This window comes from Lampris incognitus, chromosome 9 (genome assembly GCF_029633865.1).
Source record: "Lampris incognitus isolate fLamInc1 chromosome 9, fLamInc1.hap2, whole genome shotgun sequence".
NCBI lineage: Eukaryota > Metazoa > Chordata > Actinopteri > Lampriformes > Lampridae > Lampris > Lampris incognitus.
Window position 1 is genome coordinate 9441738 of NC_079219.1, and position 26489 is coordinate 9468226.

Here is a 26489-nt window from a genome sequence, read left to right on the forward strand (position 1 = left end):
TTACACCTGGCTGCACTCCCCGTCGTCTTGCTCTGCATTTAGTTTGAAATCGCATGAGGTCAGAGTCCGACGGATGCCTTCCAGTAGCCCTTCATCATCAACACTACACACGTCAGGGGTGAGCTGATCCATGACCTCCTCATCGTCAAAACACCAGCCTGGCCAGTCCACATTTACTCCATCTGTAAAGACAGCGCTAGAGAAGGAGGGAGATAGAAACAAAGAAAAAAGTAGATTATCTTCTATATTTACCTACCAACGTGGCCCCTATAACTACGCGGGCCTGCTCAATCTCGGACAGTTGCCACGCTGCAGCATAGAGATATAACGTGTTTTCATTTTAATGGGGGGTTTTCGGAGTCCCATGGTGCGAACGCTTTGCAGCAATTCATTAATATTATAACAGATTATGTAATACATGAGAGACGGAAAAAAAAAACCAAAACACAAGAACATTTAACCACCGCAAACAGCGTTTCATGAAATATGGAGTGCAGGAAGCATAAGAGAACGATGAGATTAGCTTTGTGTGTGTCACAAGATTCAAATCGAGAATGAGATAAATCGAGAGGCTGGCAGAAATAGAGCAGACACCGACACCAATCTGTCTAAGAAGGAAACTGTGATGTTTCCATTTTAACACAGCTTTCTGGTCATTAGCCAACCCGCCAGTACTCAAAACTCACTGCAGAAGAAGAGATTTGAGAACTAACACCAAAATGTCCCTTCTCTATTTCTTAGTGAATGGAAAAAATTAGTTTGTGAAAAAATGAGTCTGTATTGTATTGCTGACCATGGACAGGGCCAGCTAGTGTGACTGATCACGGATGACCAAAAACCAAAGCTAAGCTTTGACTCATTCTACGGAAAAGCCTGCGCTAAGCGTAAATGTGACACTCAGATTTGTGTATTTTGTGTGACAGTGTCTGTTAAGCACTATTTTGATATTGCAAATATGACTAATGGGTTGTCTGTCACAGTGGTGGAGCAGTGAGATGGTGAGATATAATAGGTCATTTTCCACCAGCGGAACGACCCGAACCTTTTCGGGGGCCGGCAGCTTTGCTAGTGTTTCCACTAGAGGAACTACCCCTGACCGGAACTCTTACTAGGACTTTTACGGGAACATCTGTAGTCCCTGCTCTGGGGTGGGTACTTCTGAGCAGCCCTGAAAACCTGCTGGGCGGGGCTCGATGCTGATTGGTTGAACGTCAGAAGCAACCAGCCTATTACTTCGGTGTTCAACAAGTACCGTTTTATCAGCCAGCAACCAACCTGTGTGGTAGCAAGCACTAAGACTAGAGAGTTTCGATCAAGCGAAATGGAGAAATCAGCCGAAAAATGGACAAAATGTCCAATGACAAGCTGCCTCTGTATGCTGCGAGTGGTGCTGTGTGAGAAGGCTAATAAATGCAGAAAACCTGCTCTGCCTCAACCACCATCAGGACTCCTGTCTCCCGTCTGTACAACTGTCTTCTCCCTCCAGAGACTGTTCAAGGGGTGTTGGGGCCGACAGACAGAAGAATAGGGTTACATCTTTGGATGTAGGAACCACCGGGCTCATGACGACAATTCATGAGCCCAGTGGTTCCTACATCGCAATGGAAACACGCCACTCGAGAGGGCCCACTACGGGGTAGTTCCACTTGTAGTTCGCGCCAGCCTGGGAGTTTGTGTCGTTCTTCCCATGGAGAATCGCCTAATGACTGTACAACCAGGTCCTCTGGTGTCCCTTCCACCAGAAGACGTCTGGAGGGAGGGAAACTGCCCTTGGCTATCTACCCTGCTGAAGTGTGCTTGAGCAAGGCACTGACTACTGCCAGCTCCATGAGCATGTTCTGTAGGAGACCTTATACTATGGCCTCTACGTGGAGGAAGGCAAAAGAAAAGTTTTCTTTCTCGGATAAATTAATTGTCACACAGCTATTATTAATTATTAAGTAGTAATATTCATTTTTTTGGTTTTCTCCCCAATTGTACATGGCCAACTACCCCACTCTTCCGAGCTGTCCCAGTCACTGCTCCACCCCCTCTGCTGATCCGGGGAGGGCTGCAGACTACCCCATGCCTCCTCCGATACATGTGGATTCGCCAGCCGCTTCTTTTCGCCTGACAGTGAGGAGTTTCGCCAGGGGGACGTAGCGCATGGGAGGATCACGCTATTCCCCCCAGTTCCCACTCCCCTCCAAACAGGCGCCCCGACCGACCAGAGGAGGCGCTCGTGCAGCGACCAGGACACATACCCACATCCAGCTTCCCACCGGCAGACACGGCTAATTGTGTCTGTACTGACGCCTGACCAAGCCGGAGGTAACGTGGGGATTCGAACCGGCAATCATCGTGTTGGTAGTCAACGGAATATACCACCACGCCACCCGGACGCCCAGTAATATACATTCTTTTGTAGAAAATGTGACTTAATTCCAAGAAAATCATTTTGGCTCATGTCAGATTTATTCTTTCAATTGTCTTAAATTTGAGACTTTGACAAACTGTTCTCACCTATCTCTGGTGAATGTAGAGAAATAAATAGAGTAAAAATATTGAGCTGGTCAGGAGCCTACATATTTGTTTGTGCTCTGAGGTAAAAAGAATTTGGGTAGGTAGAAGTATATTCTTTAATTTGTAAAATGACTTCAGATCCATCTTTTTCCCCAGTGATAACCATATTCGCACAATGAAGAGTATAATGAAGGGTGTAAGTATTGCAGGATGATGTAGTCATTCTCACCTGTGCTTCTTTTCCTCTTCATCTCCATCTACCAACTGCTCCTTCCATCCCATACTGACTGTAGGGGCTCTGCATCTCATAAGCTCCACTTCCGCCCACTCCGTCTCTCTATCCCCGTCGCTGGGTGATGGGGAGGGTGTGGTAGACAGCGATGGAGACGGGGGCGGGTTCAATGTTCTGACCTGGCGCATTTTCCCATTTTTCTCTCGTTTTACTTCCTGGTCTCTCAGTCTCACTTTGGCTCTCTCTAAAAGGCCATCTAGTGGGGAGACGTTCCTTTGCAAGTGGTGTCCTCGTGAGGGAGGGGGTGTGACCTCTATTCCAGGTAGTGTGGAGGTGGCACTCATGTGAAGCCTGTGTGCTCCCTGAATGATGATGTCAGGAGTGGAAGCGCTCCTCTGGGTTTTCAGTTTGGGCCTCCTTATATTATGGAGGTTTTGACTGGGCGCTTCTTTGGGCAGCTCAGGCTCAGAGTATGTTTGGGGATCTGGGGAGACTCTCTCATCAGACATGCTCCTGAACATAGCTTGTTTATGTTTCACGGACATCAGCTTCAGCATCTGGTGCGAATCGAGGTCCTTCTCAAAGGAAGGAAAGTTTCTTTTGACCCTCTGGTTGCAGTCGGAGTCTGAGTTGGAGGAGGAGTTGGTATAGGGAGCAGACCAGGCCACCCCTGAGCCCTTGAAGCCCGGCTTGTACATCACAGTAGAGGCACTCTGGTGGCTGCTGACGGGCCTCCTCCTGCGTAACCTGGGGGACTTTAACTTTCTAGAGAACCTCCACACTTCTGAAAGGGTGTCCTCCTCTTCAGATGGGCAGTACCGGGAATGCCTTCCTGTTTCTTGGTTGACAGACTGGGTATCCAAGTCTCTTCGTGTTGAACTCTCCCATGCTCGTGGAAATCCTTGAAACTGAAACTCAGAACTCCCCATAGAATCTGTCGGTAGGTGCTCGCCGTAAGTGGAGACAAAAGTGCTAGGTTCGGTAGATGGGTAGTCCACGTCTGGGTATCCATCGACTAAGAGAAGTTGTGATCTGTCAAGCTTGTACCGTAAGGGATCTGCCATGTTTCTCGTCAGTATATTTTCCCCTGAGTCAGAGGGTGCTTGTCTGTTACTATTCCAGGTCACTCTCCTCTCCATTGTTCCTCGAAATTTAACCGCTGACTCTTCATCCTCCCTTTGGACCTCAGCTTGCTCGCCTCTCACATTCATTTCTATACATTCTCTTCCCTGGACTGCCCGTGGGCGGGGGATATAAAAGTGTCCGTGCTCTGATTTGCTGCAAGTTTTGCTGAAATTGTGAAGCTGGCGAGGCAACCCAGAGCCATTAGTATCCACCTGATTTGAAGGTTGATAATTTGTCTCCGTTACCTTTGATTCCATCGTCCCATTCTCTGATTTGGGGATAACGGGTTTTTCAGTGAGTTCATCCACAAAAGTTTCTTCTGATTGTTCAAGAGGAGGATTGTTAGTCTGCACGTCAGCTATCTCAGCTTCCATAGCAATTTTGGCCTCAGACTGCTGGAGTCTCTGATTTTCCAGCTGCTTGTTTGTCTCTGTCTCTCTCAGGCCCTTCAGTGTTTCCTGTCAACAGGACACAGGACTTTAATTCAGCTACACTTCAATGAATGGTAAATACAGTATTGAACAATTAATTTCTATGTTATTCATATAATGCAACTTATTATCACGTAAGTACATCTGGACCATTGCTATTTTGGAACATGGAATGATACGTTAAGTTAAGTTAAGTTAAGTTAAGTTCAGTTAAGTTAAGTTAAATTCAGTTCGGTTAAGTTAAGTTAAGTGAAACTTTATTAAATATCATTGTTCACCTTTGCCAGGTGAATGGTAGATATCCAGGTGGAGCAGCTCTCGGAGGTGGCTGTTGTAAACACGTAGACATTTGCAGCACAGCCAAGCTCAGTTGCTTCCACCAGAACAAATGAACCTGACACGAAAGGGAGGAATGACAAAGTTTTACAAGCTATGTGGACAGAGTATAACTGGTATCAGTAGTGAAACAGAGGTTTGCACTCACAGCCATCTCTGAGCGCCACACAACACGTTCTGTCCAGGGCTAGAGGGGGTCGGACCACCTTCAGCCTCTCTGCCTTCTTCTGGACTTTGGTCAATAGCAGCACATCTGAGAAAAGTAGAGCCACCACGTCCAGCTGCAGGACACAACGTCCAAGGAAACATGTAATTCAAGAAAGATAAGGCGTTCATTTCAAAGAGATGGAGTCCAGTGTGTATGCTAGCCATGTGCGCGGTCACGAAATACCTTGCTGTCTTTTCTGCCTCGGGTCCTCAAGTTCTCCTCCAGCAGCAGCTTACGTACAACTCCGGGACCCACTCCTCTGATGGGGCATGTCAAATCAAACCGGCAGATTTCCCGGACATGCTAAGAAGGACGTCCGTGAAAAATAAATATCAATGTAGTACGATATATTAAAGTGAACATATGTGCATTTTGACGTCATCCCCCCCCCCTCCTCTTTTCTCCCAGTTGTACTTGGCCAACTACCCTATTATTCCGAGCTGTCCCGGTCGCTGCTCCACAGCCCTCTGCCAATCCGGGGAGGGCTGCAGACTACCACATGCCTCCTCCGATACATGTGGAGTCGCCAGATGCTTCTTTTCACTTGGCAGTGAGGAGTTTCGCCAGGGGGACGTAGCGCGTGGAAGGATCACGCTACTCGCCTCAGTTCCCCCTCCCCTCCTGAACAGGCGCCCTGACCGACCAGAGGAGGCGCTAGTGCCGCAGCCAGGAGGCATACCCACATCCGGCTTCCCACCCACAGACAAGGCCAATTGTGTCTGTAGGGACGCCTGACCAAACCGGAGGTAACACGGGGGTTTCGAATCAGCAATCCCTGTGCTGGTAGGCAACGGAATAGACCGCTACACTACCCGGACGCCCTATTCTGATGTCATTCTCAATTTCACTTTTTTATAACACCTTTTTACCTCAGCTTACCTTCTTTAATTATGTCTGCTCAGCTAAAACAGCATTGACATACACTGCATAGCATATGCTCTCCAGTGCTGGAGCTCAGTTTCGGAGGAAGTTGCGTGGTTGTTAAGCACAGATAAGTTGGCAGTTATGGTAGTCATAGACAGATGTCAGTTTGTTAAGGACGCAAATGATGATCAGGCTTTTTTTCCTGCTGTGCAAAAGAAAGATCTTTTTTTACTAATTCTTAAAACATGTGCGGAATACCCACCGTCCTTCTTATTCTTTAGTAGGGAACCTGTTATTTAAATTGCTGCTATCCTACACGATCAGTTATCTCTTGTAGCGATACATACTAAAGCTGTCATATTATTCAAAAAAAAAAACCAAAACCCCGTTTGACATTTGGAACAGAATGGTTGGTGAGTCTGAATTCATATTCACATTTGCATATCAAAAATGTCTGAAAATTTCAACGCTATCCGGGGACCCGTAATTAGCTGCCCAACATGGTTTTTCTATGGGCGTAAGGTGGATTAAAGCGGAGACTGAGACACCTTTCAGAGGAATTCCTGAGCAAAAGGTGCACGACCAGATGACCGGGCCCATTGTCGTCGCCCTCCACTTCGCGAAGGCCTACAATTACATTTCTAACTTTATGTCTGCATCCTGACTAAATTGAGTGATCTGAGTTTTCATAATTTTTGCCCCAATTCTCAGCATTCTCTCATTTATTCATTTATATATTTGTGTATTAATTTCATCTGAATATAGAGTTCATTTGCGAAACATATGTTGGTATGCAAATTTGAATTTAATTTCTATATCTGAATTTAAGGTGACAGGTCTAATTAACGCAGGCAGATCATCATTCAAGCTCATCTCGAAAGTTTGTCGGACGCGGTAACTAAACATGGTGGGATTTTGGTGTCCGGGTGGTGTAGCGGTCTATCCCGTTGCCTACCAACACAGGGATCGCCGGTTCGAACCCCTGTGTTACGCCCTGCTTGGTTGGGCGTCCCTACAGACACAATTGGCCGTGTCTGCGGGTGGGAAGCCGGATGTGGGTATGTGTCCTGGTCGCTGCACTAGCGCCTCCTCTGGCTGGCCGGGGTGCCTGTTCGGGGGGGGGACTGGGGGGGAATAGCGTGATCCTCCCACGTGCTATATCCCCCTGGAAAAACTCCTCACTGTCAGGGAAAAAGAAGCAGCTGGTGACTCCACATGTATTGGAGGAGGCATGTGGTAGTCTGCAGCCCTCCCTGGCTCAGCGGGGGGGGGGGGGGGGCAGCAACTGGGACGGCTCATGAAATAGGGTAACTGGCCAAGTACAATTGGGGGAGAAAAGGAAGGGGAGATGGTGGGATCTGCTGATGTTTTTCAGAGAGGGGCACTCATCCGTCAACGGGCACTCGTTTGTATTCAAGTATTTCTGTGGAACTATTTGGATCTTTTACCTTGTCGATTTCTTCATTTATCCCCTCCACCTCATATCCCTCCACCCTCTGAGCAGAGATAGAGAGCGCGAGCTCCTCATCTTTGAACCTTAAGTAGTCGTTGATGCTGTCCAAAAACGCATTGACACTGGACAACTGGGGAGGAGGCAAATTCAGTCACTGGTTGTTAGTTTGCAGTGGTTTTGGTGATACTTTTGCGTGCATGCTGGGTGAAGTCAAGAACAAGACAGGTTGCCGTGACACCTCAAGATCCATACCATGCCTCTGAGTCTGTGTTGTGTATAGGGATCCTGGGTGGTGCTGAGGACAGCCTTCAGCAGCAGCGGGTACTTGGTGATCCTCTGGTGGGGTTTGGCTTGCATGTCCCCCAGCCGCATCCGCTCACACTGAGGGTGAGACTCCACCCACTGAAACAGGACCAAGACACGGGGGATATTTGAAACTGTACAAGTCTTTACAGGTCACAAAAGGAATTAAAAATGTCTATTTTAACTCTAGGGTGGTAATGACGCCACATTTTAAGACATTTTGAAAGTACAAAACAAAGATATCAGTGTAATCATATCCTCTTGGACAATACCATCACACACAGCAAACCTAAAAATATTTCCTCTCCCTGCTCACCCTAGTCCTTAAATAGTCTCCAAGCAAGAATCGTAAATTGACTGATGGCACTTTCTAGTTAATGCTATTTTTGATGTTGCCTATCACTACTGTACCTTTACTTGCTTAGAATCAGAACCAGAATCATGTTTATTGGCCATGTAGGTTTGCACCTACATGGAATCTGACTCTGGTTTTGTGGCTCTCTCGGTGTACATAACATTGAATAACAACACTACAACACAACAATCTCCAGCTATATACACAAGGATTGACTATATACAGGTGAAGTAAGAGGTCATAAAGTGCAACGGTGCAGAGAATATATCAGAGATGCTGAAATAGATGTTAGCGGGTTACTTACATACAAGCCTGAGGTAGATGGACATGACAGAGCGCACCAGTATATGTACACCATTACACACCATTATTAGCACTGCCTGCTCTTGTGCCCCCTGACCTGCTTGACAGTTTGTGCTCTGGTGACGAGTATTTACTGTTTATACTCATATGTGGTCATGTAAATCTACTTTGTATTTTGATTCTCCTATTCACTGCCTCTTGATGATCGAAGATGCATCTACACTAAATGTACTTGAAATGACATGCACATTTGGGTATGGTATGATTACTCTGCAGCAAATGTACAACTACAAACTACTACTTCATATAATACTACTATGATATGATTACCATGTAGCATTCTATGATGTCAGCTGGTAACTTTCGAATATATCTGCAGTGTTGGGATGGTTACTTTAGAAAGGTAATGGGTTACAGACAGTGCTGGATTTACCTATAGGCCTGGCAGGCTGAAGCCTCGGGCCTCAAAATCTACGGGGGCCTCTGGCAAGGCATATAATATTTGAAAACAGCTGCGCAAGTATATGCAGAGGACGCTGCCGTTTTCAGCAGTCAGGTTAGTAATAAAACTACGCTGATTTATAGCGTCTTTGTTAATGACAGGAAAAAGCAGACTCGTTTTGTAAACGGTTTTTGGAAGCAGATTTCAATTCAATTCAATTCAATTCAATTTATTGTCATTAAAAACAATGTGCAGGCACATGTTAAAAATGAAATGAGGTCTGTGCCTTCACCAAACAGTGCAAGACAGACACAGACAAACACAGCAAACACAATATAAGATATTGATTCGGATTTTGCAATGAAACTGTCAATAAGGAACAATTCTTTAAGAAAAGTTGCACAAACATTATACAGAAAAAAAGTGAATTTTTTGATTTTTTTCCTTCATTGAAGTGGACCCCATTTTGTGAGAGCACCCCTTCACGTTTTCCTTTCTAATAACTGTTGAAGATTAGTTTTACTTTTTATTTCCAGATTCTCATCTGAGCATGAGGAAAAGAGTTGAAAGTGGTGCAAGCAAGAGCAAGAGAAAGAGGCTTGAAAATGATACGGTGAAGAAGTTAAGTTCAATCACTGCTTTCTTGCATCAGCCACTGACAGAAGAACAAGCACCAGCGGTGAAGCAGATCCATCGATACCAACACAAGGAGATCTGTGTGGTGGAGCTATCCAGCCGACTACTAACATTCAACCAGAAGAAAATCTCCCAAAAACAGAAACAGCGAAGCAGGACGCGGAACAGCGAGCTGATTATGAGGAAGCAGCCATGATGCCAGCTCAAAATGAACATATAAAACTAATTCAAGAGTCACTTACTGGACAGGGAGAGGCTAAAGAGCCACAAGAAAATAATGCGGATAGTCAGAATTTTATGCTCACACCTGGTAAGATAGGCCACGTCCAGGGTATTCTGGATGCAGATATAGACGAGGCCAAACATAGATCTACTGTTACAGACGTTGGTTTGTGGACAGAATTATCACATGAGGAAGTATTGGGTAGAGAGGGGCCCCTCCCAAGTTCAGCACCGTTGTGGACCATAGTCCAGGTTTGGCACGAAAGCTCTTTTTTATTCAACAAAAGTCAATGGGGAAACATATAGCAGAGAGGGGCTTGTGTATTCTCCCTCAAAAGGCCAGATTTATTGCTTTGTTTGTAAACTCTTTCCAAACCTGGCATCTTCTGCTACAGCTTTAGCTTCTGAAGGGTTTGATGACTGGCAAAACTCCTATCTTATCCAAACTCATGAAAACTCAGAGAAGCACAGGAATGCCATGCTGACCTACCTAACACGGAAGAGAGGACAAACGTTAACTTAAAAGCTAGAGGAACAAATAAAAGCAGAACAGCAGTACTGGCGGCATGTCATGGAGAGAATTATCTCTGTAGTAGGCACTCCTGCAGAACGAGGCTTACCATTCAGATGAGGCAATGAACAATTTGGACATCCAAATAACGGCAATTATCTTGGTCTTTTAGAACCAGTAGCAAAATTTGATCCATTTTTACTGGTTCATATCAATCGCTATGGAAATCCCAGATCAGGAAATCCCTCTTATTTGTCAAAAACTGTATGTGAGGAAATGATCTAACTCATGGCAAAAAAAAGTTCTGGCTGACGTGAGAAGGGCTGGATATTTCAGCTTGTCAGTAGATTCTACCCCTGACATTTCACATACTGATCAGTTGACTTTAATTATCAGATATGTATCACCTGAAGACGGTTTACCAAGTGAGAGATTTTTAACTTTCCTTGAGCTAAAAGACCACACAGGAGAAAGCACGACTGACTTAGTTAGTGTTTAACTATCTCACTACTGAGCTTTAAATTGACTTTAGAAAATGCCGAGGGCAGTCTTACGACAATGCTGCCTACATGGCTGGTAGGTACAACGGTATGCAGCAAAAAAATCATCGAAAAAAACAAATTTGCAAGATTTATTTCATGCCTTTTGGCTGTTGATTGCTGCCTTGATGCACTGAACCGTTTTGACATTATCAATGAAATTTATACCTTCTTTTCATCCTCCACAAAGCGATGGGCAATTCTAAAATCATTTTTGCAACCTCAGTCAAAAGTGCCTAAATATTTATCAGACACTAGGTGGGAGGCACAAGCAGGTGCGCCACAGAAGCTATTTTGGAAAGTTACAGGGCTATCACTGATGCCCTCAGTCATTTGTACTCTGATGTTAATGGGAAGGGTGATACCAGGCTTCACACTAACAATCTTCTGCAGAAAATGGAAGAACTGGAATTTGCATTTTTGGACCCGTGTGCTAGGTCATGTTCACAAGGTCAGTAAAGCCATTCAGATATCAGGACTGTTATTGAGTACTTGTGCAAGTTTGTACAGTTCACTTCAGGGTTTTTTTAAGCAAGATTAGAGAAGATTTTGATGAGCTTGAGCAACAAGCAAAAGCCACCTTGCCAAATGTTAATGACAGAACTATCACAAGGAGACAAAGAGTAAGGAAACGGTAAGGAGATGATGGAAGTGCACCTGGTCCTGTTGCCTTAGATCAGTGGTTCTCAACCTTTTTGGGGTCCTGGACCCCCTGCGTATTTTTGATCTACCCTGAGGACGCCTCCACCTGATCTTGGGGGAGGGGGGTTGCAATTTGATAGAAACAGTAGAAACTGCATTTTAAATTGCATTATAGCATTTATTCACTCTTCGGGGCAAAAATAAGAGCTTTCAGTTGTAACTTAGATATATGTAACAAAACAGAATTCTTATGCAGTAACTTTCAGATATATGTAACAAAACAGAATATGTATTCAGTAACTTTCATATATAAGTAACAACAGAATTCTTATGCAGTAACTTTTAACAATGCAAACGGGAGCGAGATCTCTTATTAAAATACAATAAATTACACTTGTGAAACAGATGTAATTAGAGAAAAAAGTCCGGTTACCCTTTATAGTTTAGGTAGATAAAGGTCTCAGTCACATTTGAGTAAAATAATCCTATTTCTATAAATGTCATAGGATCTTTTTTTTAAAGATATTTTATTTTCACGGACCCCTTGCAATTACACCACGGACCACTAGGGATCCGCGGACCCCCGGTTGAGAAACACTGCCTTAGATGAACTGTCTTCAAGAGACAAGTTTAGGATCAAATCCTTTATTCCTATACTAGATGCACTTGAAGCCAACATCACTGTTTACAGTGATGCTGCACAGATGTTTCCCTTCCTTGCTAATCTGACAGCATCTAAGCAAGAAATTCAGCAAGGTGTTGAACTGTTGATGGCAGTATATCCAAAAGATGTTGATCTGAAACTTACAGATGAACTTCTGCACTTTCACTTGTACATGAGACAAAGTCATAGGACTACAGAAGAGCACTCCCTGTCTCATAAAGACGTTTACCAAATTATATACAAGGAAAAAATTAAGACGGCCTTCCCTAATGTGGAAGCAATATTGCGGCTATTTCTTCGCTTAATGGTCACTAACTGCCCAGGAGAGAGGTCTTTTTCAAGACTCAAAAGAATTAAAAATGAATCAAGGGCCACAATGTATCAAGAGAGGGTGTCCGCATAGAGCATTCTGTGCATTGAAAGTGACAAACTTAGATGAACAAATTTTGATGAACTTTTGGATGATTTTGCTACGAGGAAGGCTAGAAAAAGACTTTTTTAGTCTTAGTGTATTTGATGATTGTAGTTTTTTATTTCTTAATATGTATCTTGAAACCGACTGTTTAATGACAACATAAAGTGAGATCCAAAAAAAGTGTCACATTGTCACTGCCAGGTAGCCATGATCATCTCGTTAACATTTTCCAGGCAAACAAAATTTTAAGCGCAAGGTTGTTTTTTTTTTTTAAAGAATATAACAGTAAACTTACAATTTCGTTTTCCTAAAGATTACTGTTTATTCCACAAAATGTTTACGAAGTTCAGTTATTGCAACAGTTTTTCATAGTGTTCATTTTGAAATTTATGAATATTTTTTCAATCACTATGGTTTTAAAAAACAACATCTTATGTCCTTTAGAGGAGGAATTGTGAATTGCGGAATTTTAAATAGCCGTCATCGTCCTCGGCTTTACTCAATTTTGTTTAAAACACTCTTCCATCTTCCTCTAGTCGTGAGGGTGGGGGATTGGGAGGGGCCTCACAAGTGGAATAGCTTAGGGCCTCCCTTCATCTAAATCCGGCACTGGTTACAGATTACTAGCTACCCCATTAAAAATCTCATTCGCAATGTAAACATTTTAATTACTTCGTCAAAGTAGTGTTACTTATTACATTTGATTACCTTTTTTGCGGAAAAGAATACATTCAGATGTAACCCCTTTGTAATCACCAACCTTTTGATTAGTAACTGTAATTTAATTACATATTTTCTCAGTAACTGTAATGGATTACAATTACATTTCTTTTGTAATTTAATGACGTAACAGCATTGTATGTAACATAGTCACTCCCTAACACTGTACATCTGCAAATTGTTGACTGTCTCTTAAGTCGCTTTGGATAAAACAGTCTGACAAATGACTATATGAAAATGCAAAAGTAAACTCAGCAGTAAAATATGCTTAGACGACAGAAAATGATATTGCCTTTGCGGTTGTGATTGATTCTGAATCATTAGACAAAGACGTTCTTGAGAAACGCGTCTTTCTCTCAGAAACGGACGCCCACAGGTTTACTGAAAACTGCCCAAACCACAACTCTGCCATGAAAGTTGCTCATTACATCATATTCCCGGCTTTGGTACCATCAGTGGTAAATTATCAAAAGTCTGTGTGGGAACCTGTGTGAGTATGTGAAAGATGTTATGCTGTGTTTATATTTGGCAGACTGTTGTCTGCAGACTATTGACGAGGGGCTTTCGATGTGCAGAAATGCTGAAGAAGAGGGCAAATAAATTAGTGAGTTTAAAGGAATCACCTGACACTGCTTATCCTAAATATGTAGGTGTGTATGCATATCTATATGCATGCAGGTAAAGTTTTTTTTTTTTTGGAGATACTTTATTGAGCCCCGTGGTGAAAGTATGCTCTGCATTTAACCCATCCTAGCTGTGTAGCTAGGAGCACTGGGCAGCCACCGCGCAGCACCTGGGAACCAACTCCAGTTCATCTTGCCATGCCTTGCTCAGGGGCACACACAGGAGTGTTAACCCTAACATGCATGTCTTTTTGATGGTGGGGGAAACCGGAGAAAACCCACCGCAGACACGGGGGAGAACATGCAAACTCCACACAGAGGACGGCCCGGGATGACCTCCAAGGTTGGACTACCCTGGGGCTCGAACTCAGGACCTTCTTGCTGTGAGGCGACCGCGCGCTAACCACTGTGCCACCGTGCCGCCTTAACTATAAAAGTATTGAATATAACATTTAAATATTAAACATATATGAATATGAAAATGGCATAATGGTATGATGTACCTGGAGGTAAATGAGGAAATGAGGGTTGGCCTCTGTCTGTCTTCGTGTAAACTCCAGAGTGTTTTCCTCCTCCCAACAGTATTGTAGATAGGAAGAGAAACGTTTATCAAACTATGGGAAAATAGAGGGAAAAATAGAATGTTAATATAAGCAACAAATAGAGACAATACTACCACCATATATTATCACTACTACTGTAACCGATTATTTTCTTGCCCGGTGCGGGATTCGATACGAAATGTACTGCACCACAAGGCGACATCACTAACCGCTCGGCTAAAGCATCACTGCTATTGCTACTAAGGCAGGCTGTTTTATCGTTTATTCATTTTAAGGCACTAGTTACTTCAAATTAAACAGTAATACTTATTTTTTTTAAACACTAGTCGCTGCTGTAAACTCACCGGTCGGCAAAAAAATTAGAGAGCAATTCTATTTGAATATCAATTTGATTATGATTAGTCACTTTTCTAATTTACTAGTAACAATTCAATAAACACTCGTTCTTTTACTTTAGTTATTATTACCTAACCTAGAGGCACTAGTCAATGTTATATTCTTACTGGTGTGGGAAGATGGCGGTAGCCGCCTCACCCACTACTGTCGATGCAGCGTCTTGATCCACGCTGCGTCCAACCTTTCGTCTTCGTTTGTTGGCTGCGAGAGCCTGGTCTGCTGTGGGCCCAGGGACCGCGGCCTTGCCCGGAGCTGCGCCCGAGGAGGAGACACGGAGGGCGGTCTGACTGGACGCGGAAGCGGGGCAGGCTAAGCTAACGGCTAGCCCACGCAGACCGGAAGTGCGTAACACCGAGGGCGGTCTGGCGGCGGCCTCACCTGGCGTTCACTGTGGTGTTCTTGGTGTCGTCGTGTGGAGTGCGGGGCGGTGTGTCGAGGGTGTCTGGCTGGGAGAGCTGGCGCTGAATCGGCTGGGAGGGCTTGGTCTGCTTCGTCCGGTTGCCACAGCGACCACGGCCCCTGCCTGGAGCTGCGCCCGAGGAGGAGACACGGAGGGCGGTCTGACAGGACGCGTAATCGGGGTAGGCTAGGCTAACCGCTAGCCCATGCAGGCCGGCGGTTCCGATAGTCATCCTGGCTGGCGTTTGTTCCCCTGGACAGGGATTTTTAATTTTATTTTATTTTTTTTAAATTTTTTTGGGGGGCGGGGGCGGGGTTTGGATATATGTGTTATTTTGAATATGTGTGTTCTTGTAGCTCTTGAATGTGTTTTTGTCTGTTTGTTCCACTGCTGTGGGCTGGGGGAAACGGCGTTTCGTTTCACTTCCATGTGCGCACGTACGTGAGGTGAAAATGACAAATAAAGTGTTCCTGATTCCCGATTACTAGGAACATTCCACATTTCTTATCAACCCTATGATCACATATTAGAGAGCAACCTTTCATTCCGGACTCGTCCATTTAAACAGCACTAGCTGTTAATCCAGTTCTACTTGTCATCATATATTAGTTACTAGTAACTAGTCTGTCAACCATTCAGAGAGGAAAATGAAAATATTTCACCTGCAGTATTATGAAAAATGTGCTGCAGGGCAGAGCTGAAGGCAAACGGATATGAGGCAGACCAGCAATCTCGTACGTGGCCAACATCTCAAACTGGACCAAAATGGGTAAAACAGACCATCGAGCATGTTTTTCGGCGGCCTGACTAGTAACTATTCATCAATGACTAGCTGCTATCCTGATTTTCACCTGCCACTATTACATTATTTATTCATCTTTTTATTTGCTTGTTCCATTTATACAGCTCCTGTCTCAAACTCAAGGTCACTTTAACATAGTCCCACAAATTAAACAACAATCAAACCACCGCCCATATTTGACAGACAGAACATGGGGGAGACAAACAGGGCAAGACACCCTGATTGAACTGCACCACTGTGAAAGGCCCGGCAGTAGGTTAATAAGCCGCGCTGTGAAAACAGATGGGTTTTTAGCCGAGTTTTGAACGACGAGGCGAGTGCGGTGTTGCAGACGATGAACTGACGGAGTAAGTTCCAGAGTTTGGGGGGTAGAGATGCCGAATGACCTTCCAACCACAGAGGAGAGTTTGAATCTGGGAGCCTTTAGTAGTCCAGAGCTTGAAGACCCAAGTACACAGGAAGGGGTGTAGGTCTGCAGCACTTCTGCAGCTAGACCCTGGAGAGCTTTGACGATAGTCAGAAGGATTTTGTGTCGTAGTCTGAATGAAATAGGTGGCCAATGAAGTTGGTGGAGGACAGGTGTGGTGTGGTGGGCGAGGGTGGTGCTGCCCATAAGGGGGTGAAAGAAGGAAGCTTTCTAGGGCTCAACCGCTTGGGGGGGGGGGCTGATGGAGGCCAGCAATAATCATGTTCATCCTAACTATAAGCAATGATAATGGCATTACTTAGCACTGAGTGTGAACTGGCTAAAAAGATGGGCCTTTAAAGACATTATAAAGGACTTTGCATCCAGTCAGATGATGAAGAGGGCTGTTTAAGAGGCAGAGATGAAGCCATAAGGTAAGAAATGTAATTTTCTACTAAGAAATGTGTGGTGTAAGAGTAGCAGATCTTTATTGACCTTGGTGTGCTTAAGTCTCAAAGAGTTCTATTATGGGGTGTGTGTGTGTGTGTGTGTGTGTGTGTGTGTGTGTGCGTGTGTGTGTGTGCGTGTGTGTGGAAGCCATTTTATTTTTGTCATTGTACGTTACAACGAATTTGTTCACTGCGTTTAAGCCATCCTATTTTATAGGGGCAGCGGGCAGCTGCAGCGCCCGGGGACCAACTCCAGTTCTTCTTTCCACTGCCTTGCTCAGGGGCACAGACAGGAGTGTTAACCCTAACATGCATGTCTTTTTGATGGTGGGAGGAAACCGGAGCACCCGGAGGAAACCCACACAGACACGGGGAGAACATGCAAACTCCACACGGAAAGGACCTGGAATGGACGGGCTGGGGTTCAAACCCGGGACCTTCTTGCTGTGTGGCAACAGTGCTAGCCACTGGGCCACCGTGCCACCCGTGTGTGTGTGTGTGTGTGTGTGTGTGTGTGTGTGTGTGTGTGTGTGTGTGTATGTGTGTGCACGTGCACGCCTATGGCTATGTAGACCCCGTTACTGAGTAAGTGTCAGTCTACATGTATGTGTTTAGTAGGAGAGAGTGAGCATGCAACATGCATTGTTATGAGTAAAGCAGATTGGGGGGGGGTCCCGTTGACTGGAGGTTTTCAGGGGCCCAGCCATTTCTCTGGACGGGCCTGGGCGAGAGTACCCGAGCTGCTGCATTCTGAACGTACAGTGATCGAGAGTAGGTTTTAGGGGGGAGGCCAACGAACAGTGTTACAACAATCAAGACGGGGCATAATGAAGGTGTGACGCAGGGCTGCGGCATCGTTTCGGCTGAGAACGGGACTAATGGGACAGTGTTACTCATTGCTATTCAGTATTGACAAGTAGCTTTGACTGAGATCTACTTTCTCTTCCACATAAAGACATCAACATGTAGGGTTTCACTTGACACATATTTTTTAACACTAGGGAATTAATATGACTAGTCACGACTAGACGTTGATGTCAAAATGTCAGATTTGAGTCAAGTCTGACCTTGGGGGTCGTCCTCTGTGTGGAGTTTGCATGTTCTCCCCGTGTCTGCGTGGGTTTCCTCCGGGGGCTCTGGTCTCCCTCACAGTCCAAAGACATGTAGGTCAGGTGAATCCGCCTTACTAAATTGTCCCTAGGTATGAATGTGTGTGTGTGTGTGGGCCCTGTGGGATGGCCTGGCGGCCTGTCCAGGGTGTCTCCCCACCTGCCACCCAGTGACTGCTGGGACAGGCTCCAGCATCCCCGCGACCCTGAGAGCAGGATAAGTGGTTCGGATAACGGATGGATGGGTGGATGGATGGATGGGTGGATGGATGAGTGGATGGATGGATGGATTAATGAATAATTACTAGTAGAATTGCCTTAGAGACGAGTAAAACTGCATCTTTAAACCCAGTATCTGTTTTTTTAGCAACTAGTAACTTTACAATAGTGACAAGTGGCAGCCAGAATAGCGACTAGTGTTTAAGAAAACAAGTGCTAGTTTTTGCACTTTTAGTGACTGGTGTCTTATCACCTCAGTCGTCTTTTTACGGTGGGTTGCATTTAGCTGGTGGACTATGGGCCGTTCAGGCTCTAGTCACTAAATATTTAACACTAGTACTTGTTTTTTTTAAACACTCGCCGCTATTGTGAAGTTACTCGCTGCTGGGAAAAGGCACGCTTAGAGTAATGACCCGTGGTTTTTAAGCTGGTTTCTAGTCAAATAGAATTAAAGAGCTAGTGTTTACTGAATTGTTGCTTGTAAAAAGAGAAAAGTGACTAGTCATGATCAAATTACCAACTAGTGCTTATTCTGATAGAGCTAGTATCTGATTATTGGCAAATAGTGATTTATCATTAGCTACTGGTGACTGTTAGAACAGTCACAATCATTAACAAGTGTTAAAAAAAATAAGTACTCGTGTCTAATTTTTAGTGCCTTAAAATGAATATATGATAAAAAGGCCTGTCATACTGCTACTGCTGTTATTATTATCATAACATTGGAAATCTAACAGTATGAAAAAAGTAAAAGAGATAAAACACATTCTAATTACCTACCTACCTGCAGACCTATTTAAAATATTGAGCAACTAAATAAATATATAAACAAATTAATGACTAAATGTAGTAGGAGTTGAAAGATGAGTAAGAACAAGCCCATGTAAATTAAAAAAAAAAACTGGTCAGCGTAAAAAAGAAAAGAAAAGGGAACAAACATGAACAGGTTAATGACCTTATTTGTAACGTGTGTCTCTTTTTGCATACAGTGACCGGTTACCTGCAGACAACCGGCCTCTAACCTCAGGGGGTCAAAGGGTTTTCCTGTCCTGCGGGCCTCCTCCAACATGGGGTACATCACCTCCTGCCAGAACAGGCAGTGGGCGCTGAGGACGGAGGGAAGGTTAAAGAACAACAACTCCGGAGTCACCTGAGAATAAGTAGAAGGCGGAAAAAAAAGAGAAAAAGAAAACAGTGTAATTGCAGTTTTCTCACTTGCCCCGTGCAACATTTTCCGCTTTCTCAGTGGAAATTGCTGAAAGATTTGCGACTGTTCTGCAAAATCTTCCATTGTGTCTTCTGTTATTACGTACAGCGGATGCTCTCAGGGCGCTAGTATGTCAGTGGTATGTAGAACAGCGGAAAATAGGACTGCAGATGTTTTATGTTGCGCTGCAGAAAGCGTGCCACCCTAGTCTAGATATGCGTGCGCTTTAGACTGACCTCCAGGAGAAACCCATGCTGGTGCAGGTTGACAAGGGCTGCGATAACCAGCTGTGAGAAACAAGTACATGTATCGTTAAAAAGCTGGTGCAAATACACGTTTATTTGTGCAGCACATTTCACACACAAATGCAATTCAAAGTGCTTTGCATAATAATAATAATAATAAGGCATGAGAAGGCATTAAAGAAAAGAAAGGATGAGAAAAAAATTGCATGAAAAGAAAAAAGGGTCAAAAGTGCATGGCGAACAAGGGTCACAGTGAAATGCTCAGTAGGCTGAAAGTTCAGTCAGTGGCAACGCAGGACGCAACACTTCAGTCTAGCTTTACAAGTGGTCACGTTCGGGGGAAAGTTTTAATTGATTGCTGCTGCCCTGTGTTTCGTCTCAACCCCCGAGAACAGGTTGCAGGCTGTTCCCAGATGAGTCGAGAGGTCGAGAAGGTTCATACGGTGAAAGCGAGGCCGAGATGGGGTTTAGTCCTGAACCGCTGAGAGATTTGCAGAGGAGCAGCAGCTGTGTTTAAAGGTCTGTTCTGTGACACACCGGAAGTCCTCACATTCTTGCTACTGTAACCGGTTATTTTCTTGCCCGGTGCGGGATTCGATATGGGGTGTACTGCACCACTAGGCGACGTCACTAACCGCTCGGCTAAAGGGTCACACCCGTTAGCTAGGGGGCTAACGTGTCTTATTAGTAGTTTACAGTCGTCACGCTCCCCGGAAGCGCGCCCTCGCGCTTTGTTATTCCCGCGCTCCGAAGAGACTTTGAGGATCTGCACACTTCCGGATCCCACCGCTGCCACCAATGTAACCGGTACTAATAAGACCCGTTAGCCCCTAGCTAGTGAGTCTGACCCCTTAGCCGAGCGGTTAGTGGCGTCGCCTTGTGGTGCAGCACACCCCGGGAAAGAAAATAACCGGTTCCACAATATATCTAAGGCAGTATCCTTGTTTTTATTATTATGATTATCATCAAGATGCTATTTGTCTGATCTATTACATTTTACATCCGAGTCCGTGATAATAGCCTTATCACCTCTGATGTTTCTGTCAATGGAGAACATGCAGCAGAATTTTACCAAGTTACCGTTTTGTCTCTTGCTATGTGATAAACGTGTTTGGCGGCACGTAAGTCGTGATGCCGGTGGGCGAGAAGCTGCGCTGCACGACTACACTAACCGTAATCGCGATGACAGCCTGTGCGATTACATAACCACAAAAGGCCCCGAATTCATGAAATCAAACAACGCGTGTGTGTGTGTGTGTGTGTGTGTGTGTGTGTGTGTGTGTGTGTTTGTGTGAACATGACAACCCAGAGCAGTCCGCTCATCGTCTACGCCCATAATGAAGAGATGGCCAATCAGCGCCTGCTTCGGCCGTGACGTGTACAGTGCGTGGTCACATGACTATCCGGCGTGCAGACGACGCGGAAATGGACGCCGACGAGCAGGCGGGCGCTGAAGTTGCGGTTTAAAAAAACGAACAAACCCGGATTTATGGCGATATGTTGGGACTCAAGCTCAGCGACACTGAGCAGAAAGAGGTACTGTGTTAAACATGCCGAATTACAGTTACGCGGCAACGCGACGAATTTGTATCAGCGCCTTAAACAGCACAGATAACCAAGCGGCGGTACCGTTGGATACCATGTCATGAGCCCAGTTGGTTATTGTGTCACAATCGCAGATTTGCATTATTGCCCCACAATAACTGCAACCTGACTTCCCCCCGAATGGTGCAGCCCCAGTAACAAAACATAAACGACGCCTTACGTCTCTGATAATGGTGAGCTTGTTGATGTAGGCGAGCTCCGTGTGGACAAACTCCCACAGCGCCTCCTGCTGGTGTCTCTGCATCTTCACCATCGTCTGTAGACGGTGACAAAAACACATAAATAAAGGGGAGTGCAGAGAGGAGACTGTTGTGCACGGTAGCTAAAGACGGCCAAGGTCGAGTTGAAGATGACGTTTAAGTTCAAATTCAACCACAGCTGTGTAAAGTTTGCACACACTGGGAATTTGTCAAGGTGGGATGTTCGACGTGGAGACTCGATGCCATGAACAAAACATTTTAAAGAAGAAAAAAAAATATAATATCAATGGAAAGGGATTCAGTAAAAAGAATAGGCATTTAATTTCACTTTGTCTGCTGTAAAAGTCACTGAGAGGCTATACCGAATGGGAGTACACGATATCTGTCCAGTTTTTCTCCAGTGTGGTCCCACGATTCTCCTCTTCCCACTTCCATGTCAGACTGGCCGGCACAGGGAAAGCCTCCAGGACCTGTTTCAGGGCATCCGACTGACCCCGGTCCTGAAAGGTAAAGACGGACCGAGAGGAGGGAGACAAGGAGAAAGAGAAATGAGACAGAGGTAAAGAGGGAAGACATGATACTAAAAGGCATTTCTCGGAGAGATAGGCCAAGAAATAAAAATGGGGGGGGGGCGACATTTAATATCTACTTTTCTGCAGAAATGACTGTTTTCTATTACAGTACATTACGTTACATTACATGACATGACATTACATTCATTAAGAATTATGGCATGATTGTGTGTGAATGGGTGGCCACTACTACTGGAGCATGTCTGTAACTGTGCCCATGCGTCATATGTGAGACTACATGGGAGGAGAATACCTCAGGTATGGAGTTCTTGTCAGACACTCCCTGGCTGAACAAAACTTGTCTCAGCGCAGTTCGGGGTTTGACTCCGGTTGATGTTCCCTTACTCACGGTTGCAAAGTCAGTCACCACCTTTTGCACTGTCCGCCTCTGGAAGGATGATGCATGTATATCATACATAATTAGCCATAATTAGCCATACATTTCATACTGTGCTTTTAAATACATGCTTACCAAATTATTATGCACATTATAGAGACTGCAGCAAACTATATATATATATATATATATATATATATGGCCAAAATGTGTGGACACCCCTTCCAGTGATCGGATTTGGCTATTTCAGCCACATCCATTAATGGTAGCTGCATATAATCAAGCAAACAGCCATGCAATCTCCATAGACAAACACTGGCAGCATTATGGGTCATACTGAAGAGCTCGGTGACTTTCAACGTGACAGTCATAGGATGCCACCTTTCCAGCAAGTCAGTGGGTCAAACTTCTGCCCTGCTAGATCTGCCCCAGTCAACTGTAAGTGCTGTTATTGTGAAGTGGAAATGTCTCGAAGCAGCAACAGCTCAGCTGTGAAGCGGTAGACAACACAATACAGCAGAATGAGAGCAACAAGTGATGACACGTATAGCGTGTAAAAATAGTCTGTCCTCGGTTCAACACTCACTACCGAGTTACAAACTGCCTCTGGAAGCAACATCAGCACAAGAACTGTTCGTCGGGAGCTTCATGAAGTGGGTTTCCATGGCCGAGCAGCTGCACACAAGCCTAAGATCACCATGTGCAATGCCAAGTGTCGGCTGGAGTGGTGTAAAGCCCACCACCATTGGACTCTTAGAGTGGTGGAAACGTATTCTCTGGAGTGATGAATCACGCTTCACTATCTGGCAGTCTGATGGACCAAGCTGGGTTTGGCAGATACCAGGAGAACGCTACCTGCCCGAATGGATAGTGCCAACTGTAAAGTCGGTGGGGGAGGAATAATGGTCTGGGGCTGTTTTTCATGGTTTGGACTAAGCCCATTAGTTCCAGTGAAGGCAAATCTTAATGCTACAGCATACAAGGACATTCTATAGGATTGTGTGCTTCCAACTTTGGGGCAACAGTCTGGGGAAGGCCCTTCCCTGTTTCAGCATGACAATGTCCCCATGCACAAAGCAAGGTCCATAAAGACATGATATGGTTTGCTGAGTTTGGTGTGGAAGAACTTGACTGGCCTGCACAGAGCCCTGACCTCAGCCCCATCCAACACCTTTGAGATGAATTGGAACGTCAACTGAGAGCCAGGCCTTCTCCCCAACATCAGCGTCTGACCTCATGAATGCTCTTGTGGCTGAATGGGTGGATGCATGGGTGTGCTCCTCAGGTGTTAACATACTTTTGGCCATGTAGTGTATATACATATATACTACATAGACAAAAGTATTAGGACATGTGGCCATTACACCTACAGGAGATTTTATGACATCCCATTCTAAATCCATAGGTATTTATATGGAGTTGGTCCCCCCCCCCTTTGGAGTTTTAACAGCTTCCACTCTTCTGGGAAAGCTTTCCACAAGATTTTGGAGTGTGTCTGTGGGAATTTTTGCGCATTCATCCAGAAGAGCATTTGTGAGGTCAGGCACCGATGTTGGACGAGAAGACCTGGCTCGCAGTCTCCGTTCTAGTTCATCCCAAAGGTGTTCGATGGGGTTGAGGTCAGGGCTCTGTGTGGGCCAGTCAAGTTCTTTCACACCAAACTCACCCAACCATGTCTTAATGGACCTTGCTTTGTGCACTGGGGCACTGTCATGCTGGAACAGAAAAGGGCCCTCCCCAAACTGTTCCCACAAAGCTGGAAGCATAGAATTGTCCAAAATGTCTTGGTATGCTGAAGCATTAAGATTTCCCTTCACTGGAACTAAGGGGCCTGGCCCAACCCCTGAAAAACAACCCCATATCATTACCCCTCCTCCACCAAACTGTACAGTTGACACAATGCAGTCAGACAGGTAACGTTTTCCTGGCATCCGCCAAACCCAGACTCGTCCACCAGACTTCCAGACAGAGAAGCGTGATTCATCACTCCACAGAACACGTTTCCACTGCTCCAGAGTCCAGTGGCAGCGTGCTTTGCACCACTCCATCCAACGCTTGGCATTGTGCTTGGTGATGTAAGGCTTGCATGCAGCTGCTCGGCCATGGAAACCCATTCCATGAAGCTCCCGGGGCACAGTTTTTGTGCCGATGTTAATGCCAGAGGAAGTTTGGAGCTCTGCAGGGAAGAAATTTCACGAACTGACTTATTGCAAAGGTGGCATCCTATGACAGTACCACGCTTGAATTCACTGAGCTCTTCAGAACGACCCGTTCTTTCACAGATGTTTGTAAATGCAGACTGCATGGCTAGCTGCTGGATTTTATACACCTGTGGCAATGGGTCTGAATGAAACACCTGAATTCAATGATTAAGAGGTGTGTCCCAATACTTTTGTCCATATTGTGTGTGCGTGTGTGTGTGTGTGTGTGTATGTGTATTACCTACCTGATAGCCCAAAGTGCTGAACTTGTGTTTGTCTGCTGACCCCCTGTGTTGGACGATCGTCTCTGCAGCTGTTGTTAATCCATCAACTTCTACCTCTTTGGTTTCTGTTTCCTTCCACCTCTCGCTTTCTCCCCCGTCCCGCCAATGCTCTGCTGCTTCCTCCATGGGCACTTCATTTCCCTTGCCATTGTTTGCATCTGGCACTTTTGAGGGAAGGCTGAAAGTAAACACACCAAGTTACTCATTATCCCAACAAGGCGCGAGGAGGCGGCGGATAAAATAGTTTGCCAAAAGGGAAAGGCTTTACAGAAAGAGGAACCAGAGTTATGCAGCCTAGAGGGCGATACTAGGCATTTGCGCTGCTTTATGTCCATTATTTACGTGTTTTTGTTTTGTTTTTTTAAAGCCAAACTTTAATGAAGTCTAGATAAATGAGTACAGTGTTTTAAAAAAAAAAAAAGACAGCAGAGAAAGAACCACCTTGCCTTCACCGATTCATTGAAACTCGGCAGACCTTTATAGGTTGGCATAAACACGCGGCGGCAACCAGGTGTGACAGTCAAGTAGCGAGGGAAGCGCAGAGGAGCATTTTCACAAAAACAGTGGCATCTCCTTATCTCTGCGAGATTCAAAGAACGCCGGTATTCTCACACATTTTGCAGCTCCAGTTACCACCGGATGTCGTCTGACTAACCATCTGACATACCTGACATTACAACTAATATGCTGCTGCAGCAGCAGCATCGGGTTCTTGCAGGGCCCGCACACGCAGTTTTTAGAGACTCCAATCCACCCAACATGCATGTCGGTGGGCTTTGGAAGAGGGAACCGTGCCATGGGGCGGCACGGTGGCCCAGGGGTTAGCACTGTTTCCTCAGGTCCCGGGTTCGAACCCCGGGCCGTCCCAGGTCCTCTCTGCGTGGGTCTTCTCCGGGTGCTCCGGTTTCCTCCCGCCGTCAAAAAGACATGCATGTTAGGGTTAACGCTCCCGCCTGTGCCCCTGAGCAAGGCAATGGAAAGAAGAACTGGAGTTGTCCCCCCCCCCCCCCCAATCCTATATAGGAGCTGCCCACAGCTGCTCTATAAGATGGGTTACATGCAGAAGACAAATGTCACTGTGATGTGGCCGTCTTCCTCTGGGACGGGGATACGTCGAGGAAGTCCACACAAACACCGAGGGAACGCACACACCTCGTGATGCCGGAGTCGAACCCAAGGCCTTCTCGCTATGATGCAGCAGGGCTCACACTTAAGCAGCCATGCCGCCCTCCCGAGAGAACATTTCTTCGCTGTATTTTTACCGTCTTTAACGTGGAGGACCAGTTTTTTTCACATTGCACGCCGCGCTGCTGCCACCTTTTTTCTTTTTTTCTTTCTCCCGCCGCTCCTTCAGAGGAATTTACTTATCGATGAAGTACCGGCACTGACGCATGTGGTGATGGTGAACAGCAACAGTGGTCACTACCGAGTCAGACGGCAACGAGGAAGAAACAGACGAGAAAAAGACCTGACACACACACACCCACCCACACCCACCCACACACACACACACAGAGACATGCCAGATATGTATGCTGTAACACCTCTCTCGTGCGAGCTGTAGAAATAAGGCCTCTGCCTCGCCGACGGCAGGGATTTCCTCACCGCGCCGCGTATCGCTCCAGCGGGAGGCTCGCAACTAAGCCGAGTTTGTGCCCCTTCAGCTCGCCGGATTCAAAACGCCGATGCAAAAGCAAAAGCAGGCCCTGTCACATCAGCTTTTGACTCGAGCGAGTCGGTTCCTCACAGACCGCACAGGCACGGCCGCTCCTACTTTATAAGCACATTAAGCAAAACATGTAGTGCCCCCCCCCCCCCCCCCCATCTTATTTTACCACTTGTGTTTTGGTAATGACCACACACATACAGTTTACCTGGGCTTGGCAGGATCCATCTTGTTCCACCCGAGTCATCTCTGGTTTCGGCTTCCTCTCTCGTTGTTCTCACTGGATTCGTCCCTCCTTCTCC

At 45.5% G+C, this 26489-nt stretch overlaps 1 protein-coding gene across 1 annotated transcript; it reads right to left on the minus strand.

Annotated features, from left to right (window-relative positions):
* Positions 1–26489, minus strand: plekhg6 (pleckstrin homology domain containing, family G (with RhoGef domain) member 6). The gene is made up of 15 exons (XM_056286135.1): positions 26396–26489; positions 24483–24699; positions 21953–22087; positions 21490–21627; positions 21088–21183; positions 19314–19364; positions 18871–19020; positions 14030–14140; positions 7404–7553; positions 7147–7281; positions 5018–5137; positions 4775–4907; positions 4569–4684; positions 2732–4317; positions 1–196 (listed from the first exon to the last, which is right to left on the minus strand). Exons 1-15 carry the CDS (start codon positions 26413–26415, stop codon positions 1–3), a joined length of 3354 nt encoding a protein of 1117 aa, XP_056142110.1. The 5' UTR covers positions 26416–26489.

Excerpts from the sequence above, each read along its gene's own strand:
- plekhg6 (XM_056286135.1), bottom strand. The coding sequence starts at position 26,415 with ATGGATCCTGCCAAGCCCAG. Across the intron at positions 21,628-21,952 it reads ACAAGAACTCCATACCTGAG|GACCGGGGTCAGTCGGATGC; the intron begins GTATTCTCCTCC and ends TTTACCTTTCAG. Across the intron at positions 4,908-5,017 it reads GAGGCAGAAAAGACAGCAAG|CTGGACGTGGTGGCTCTACT; the intron begins GTATTTCGTGAC and ends TGTGTCCTGCAG.